This window comes from Quercus suber, unplaced genomic scaffold, assembly GCF_002906115.3.
Source record: "Quercus suber isolate HL8 unplaced genomic scaffold, Cork oak 2.0 scaffold_1200, whole genome shotgun sequence".
Taxonomy (NCBI): domain Eukaryota; kingdom Viridiplantae; phylum Streptophyta; class Magnoliopsida; order Fagales; family Fagaceae; genus Quercus; species Quercus suber.
In genome coordinates this window covers 46578-51622 of record NW_027070596.1, presented here as the reverse complement: position 1 = coordinate 51622, position 5045 = coordinate 46578, and the positions used below count along the sequence as shown (strand labels likewise).

General features: G+C 37.2%; 1 protein-coding gene across 1 annotated transcript; it reads left to right on the top strand.

The window, feature by feature from the left end:
* Window positions 1-1028: 1028 nt before the first annotated feature.
* LOC112028264 (receptor-like protein kinase 5) lies at window positions 1029-4656 on the top strand. Its single transcript, XM_024060937.2, has 2 exons — window positions 1029-3833; window positions 3984-4656. Exons 1-2 carry the CDS (start codon window positions 1196-1198, stop codon window positions 4397-4399), a joined length of 3054 nt encoding a protein of 1017 aa, XP_023916705.2. The 5' UTR covers window positions 1029-1195; the 3' UTR covers window positions 4400-4656.
* Window positions 4657-5045: the final 389 nt, after the last annotated feature.

Sequence of the window (5045 nt, the reverse complement as noted above, 5' to 3'; positions counted from 1 at the left end):
AATAAATAAACAAAGATATCAAGTAGACTCCATTTTTTAGAATAAAGGGGAAAGTATAACCAAAAAATAAAAAATAAAAAAAACCTAACAGTTTTATCTTTGTGACAAATTAAATCTAATAACTTTGACTCTCAAAAAAAATAAATCCAATACTTTCAAATGTGATTCTTCAAACCCCCACACTTTTATTATTGTGCCAAACACCTAACAAATACTCTTAGGACATTAGTTAACAATTTATTTAAAAAAAGTTTTTATGGGAAAAAAAAAATTAATATTTTGATAATTTTTATCATTTTCTATAAAAGTTATATCAAAATTTTCCTAATAATAAACTTAAGACTATCGTTAGCATGACCCATTATAATAAACTTAAGACTATCATTCAACACCATGATCGATGAAAGAGTATGAGATTTAAACTGGCACGTTTAAAAATATAAGTTTCAATTAATCACTTCTCACCGAGCTAAACAAACCATAAAACTAAGTCATAATAACCCAATATAGAGTCAAAAAACTAATCAAGATAGTGTCCTAGTTTAGGCGGAGGAAATGGACCTTAACATTAAACACTCAGCAAAATAATTTATCAAAGAAATTCAGAAATTAAACTGACTGAAAGTATAGAAAGAAATTTAGAACACCAACGGGGAACCTTCATATTAACAAATCGTGCCGTTGAAGTCCAAGTTAACAAAAAGATATTCTTTTTCAAAAAAAAAAAAAAATAGTCGCTGTTAGGTCCACCTGAAAGGCTGAAAGTGATAATACAATAATGTACATGCGTCTTGGAACAAAACTCCAGCGTTTTTACTTTGACTATTCTTTTTTGGAAAAACAACTTTTTTCCAGTGCCGTATGGTAGTATGTGATGAACGCACCAAGTTTTTGTATAATTTCACGTGTATCTCAAAACAAATGGAGTTTACTTCATGACTGTACGTCTTAGAACAAAACTGTGTCGACTTTGACTATTCTTTTTTATACAAACCACTTTTTTCCAGTGCCATATGGTACTACGTGATAAACGCACTAAGTTTTTGGGTCATTATTTCACGTGTATCTCAAAACAAATGGAGTTTACTTCACGACTGTCTGTAAGCTCAGCTCACCACATTTGAATATTGACCGTTGGATTGCCCGGGAAAGTACTCAACCGGAACAACGGAGTGAGTAACTGACTCCACCCAAAATGACGAAACTACCCTTGCCATTTCTCGAAACCCCACTACCCCTCCTTATCCTTCTCCTAATCTCCATACCCTTTCGAGTAAATTCACAATCCCAAAACACCGAACAAGCCATCCTACTCAGCCTGAAACAGCAGTGGGGTGATCCACCGTCTATCCAGTCATGGAACTCCTCATCCTCACCGTGCAAATGGCCGGAGATCGAATGCGCCGAAGGTTCGGTCACCGGAATATTCCTCCAAAACATAAACATAACCAAAAAAATCCCATCAACAATTTGCGATCTCAAGAACCTGACTTCCCTTGACTTGTCCTGGAATTACATCCCAGGAGAGTTTCCAACAGTCCTATACAATTGTTCCAAGCTCCAATATCTTGATCTCTCTGAAAACTATTTTGTGGGTCCAATCCCAGAAGACGTATACCGGATTCAAACTCTCCAATACATAGACCTCGGAGCCAACAACTTTTCAGGCAATATCCCAAAAGGGATCGGGAACATGACAGAGTTGAAAACGTTGAAACTCCATAAAAACCAGTTCAACGGCACATGGCCAAAGGAAATTGGTAACTTGGCCAATCTTGAAGTTTTGTTCATGGCTCAGAATTATAAGTTTGTGCCTACAGCTTTGCCAGAAGAGTTTGGACGGTTGAGGAAGTTGACGTATTTGTGGATGACGAGTTCTAATTTGATTGGCCAAATCCCAGATTACTTTTCGAATTTTTCGAGCCTGGAGCACTTGGATTTATCAAGGAACAATTTGGTAGGTGCTATTCCTAGTGGTTTGTTCTTGATAAAGAGTTTAAAGTTTGTGTTTCTCTTTGCTAATAGATTGTCTGGTGAGATACCGAGCTCGATTGAAGCGTCATCAAGTTTGGAGAGACTTGATGTTACCGAAAACAACTTGAATGGTTCTATTCCTGAAGGTTTTGGCAAGTTACGAAATTTGACAGTGTTGCGTTTGTTTGAGAATCAATTGACCGGTGAGATTCCAATAAGTATAGGCCAACTACCACTGATTGATTTTGCGGTTTTCAGAAACAAGTTGATTGGAACTTTGCCACCGGAATTAGGCATGCATTCGAAGTTGGAAGCATTTGAGGCCTCGGAGAATCAACTAAGTGGTCAATTGCCGGAACATTTATGCGATGGAGGTGCTTTGCAAGGACTGGTTGCATTTTCTAACAATCTCAGCGGGCAAGTGCCGAAATGGGTTGGAAATTGTCCTACTTTGCGTACAGTTCGGCTTGAGCGAAACAATTTCTCAGGTGAGGTTCCTTCTGGTCTTTGGACATTATTCAATCTATCAACCTTGATGTTAAGTGATAACTTGTTTTCGGGTGGGCTTCCAAGTAAGCTGGCTTCGAATTTGTCAAGGGTAGAAATTCGTAACAACAGATTTTCAGGTGAAATTCCTGTTGGAATCTCTTCCTGGGTGCAGTTGGTTGTCTTTGATGCAAGAAACAACTTGCTATCCGGAAAAATTCCAGCAGAATTAACTAGTCTTTCTCATCTTGATTCTCTTTTTCTGGGTGGTAATCAACTTTCTGGTGAGCTTCCATCAGAGATCATCTCATGGAACTTATTAACTAATTTGGACCTCTCAAGAAATAAGCTTTCTGGCCAAATCCCAGGAGTGATTGGGTCTTTACCTCATCTCAATTACTTGGACTTGTCACACAACCAATTGTCCGGTGAAATCCCTTCTGAATTTGGCAATTTGATGCTTAATTCACTCAACTTGTCCTACAACCAACTCTCTGGAAAAATCCCAGATCAGCTTAACAACCTTGCATATGAAAACAGCTTCTTGAATAATTCCAATCTTTGTGTTGCTAGTCCAATTCTAGACCTTCCAAGTTGTTACACCAAAACCCTTGATTCCAACAATAATAAAATGTCCTCTATCTACCTTGCCATGATTCTAGTTCTTGTCCTTGTAGTTCTCCTAGTCATTGTTCTATTAAGCTTATATAAGTTAAGTGACTACCGGAGGAAAAAGCACCAATGCAATCTAGCAACATGGAAGCTTACATCATTCCAGAGATTGAATTTCACAGATTTGAACATTCTGTCGAATTTGACTGAAAACAACATTATAGGAAGTGGTGGATCAGGGAAAGTATACCGAATTCCCATTGACCATCCAGGTCAATTTGTTGCTGTGAAAAGTATTTGGAATAACAAGACTTTAGATCACAAGCTTGAGAAAGAATTTCTGGCGGAGGTTGAAATACTGGGCACGATTAGGCATTCCAATATAGTAAAGTTGTTGTGCTGTATTTCAAGTGAGAACTCAAAGCTTCTTGTTTACGAGTACATGGAAAATCACAGTCTAGATAAATGGCTCCATGGGAAGAAGAGAAAATCATCAACAGGGATAAATTCGGCACATCAAATGGTCTTGAATTGGCCAAGAAGGTTGCAGATTGCAATTGGCACAGCACAAGGCCTAAGTTACATGCACCATGACTGTTCTCCTCCGATCATTCATCGAGATGTGAAGTCTAGCAACATTTTGTTGGATTCTCAGTTCAAGGCAAGCATAGCTGATTTTGGGTTAGCAAAGATGTTAGAAAAGCATGGAGAGTCCCGCACAATGTCTGCTGTTGCAGGCTCTTTTGGTTACTTCGCCCCAGGTAAGAGCATCTTATTGATAATTTACTAGTTGTCTCAAAAGTTCAAGCATATAAAAACACTTATTTAGGAGTATTTAAAAATAGTTATGTTCAGTGTTTTATCCAATATCTAACACATCTGCACATATCCTTTTGTGATTTGCATTGCAGAGTACGCCTATATAACAAAGGTCAATGAGAAGATTGATGTCTACAGCTTTGGAATTGTACTTCTTGAACTCGTCACTGGAAGAGAACCCAACGATGAGAACATGAATCTGGCAGAATGGGCATTGCGACACAGCAGTGAAGGAAAGTCTATTACTGATGCCCTCGATGATGAAATCAAGGAACCATGTTACTTGGAAGAGATGACTATGGTATTTAAACTAGGACTCAAATGCACTAGCAGATTACCTACAAATCGGCCTTCAATGAGGGAGGTTTTGCAGATTCTTTGCTGGTGTTCCCCTCCTAGAGCTTACACAGTTAAGAAGATTGGAAGCGACTTTGATGTTGCTCCTCTCCTTGGCAGTGTTTCTAGTAATTACAAGATCAATAGGGAAGATGTTGATAGCTTAGTTTAACGCGATTGAACTCATGAATATTCGCACTCAAATGTAGGGAGTTTTGGTTACAGTTTGACGTACCAAAATAAGATATAGGGAAAATAAAACAATGTACTATATTTAAATTGACAAATGCTACTATTTTAAGTTGAGAAATGCTATGTCCATAACAAATCCTTAGTGTTGTTATTGGCAAGCAAAAAAATAATTTCAGAATATGTTTGTATTGCGCGTTTTGCGCGTCCGCGTTCAACGTTTTGCATTTCCTTCTTCTTCTTCTTCTTCTTCTTTTTTTCCTACACTTTTTTTTTTTTGCTTTTAGAGACAAAATGCACTGTTCACGTACTGTAGCAGCATTGTTCACACACTATTCATGGAACTCACAACCACTTTATTAAAAAAATATATATTAAAAATGGGTCTCACAGTACTATTCACACATTTAAAAATTATTTTGTTACAGTGTTTTCGGTTTTCAATTTCAGCAAATAGAATCAACAACTCACTACCTAAAATTTGTGTAGAAGTATTGTTGACATGACACCTCTCTCTTAAAACCACCTTTTATCTTTTTTTTTACTCAAACCTACAATTTTCACCATTTTAGCATAAAATCCAAATTTAAGAACTTTTATTCCATATGATACTCCCAAATGATTATAGA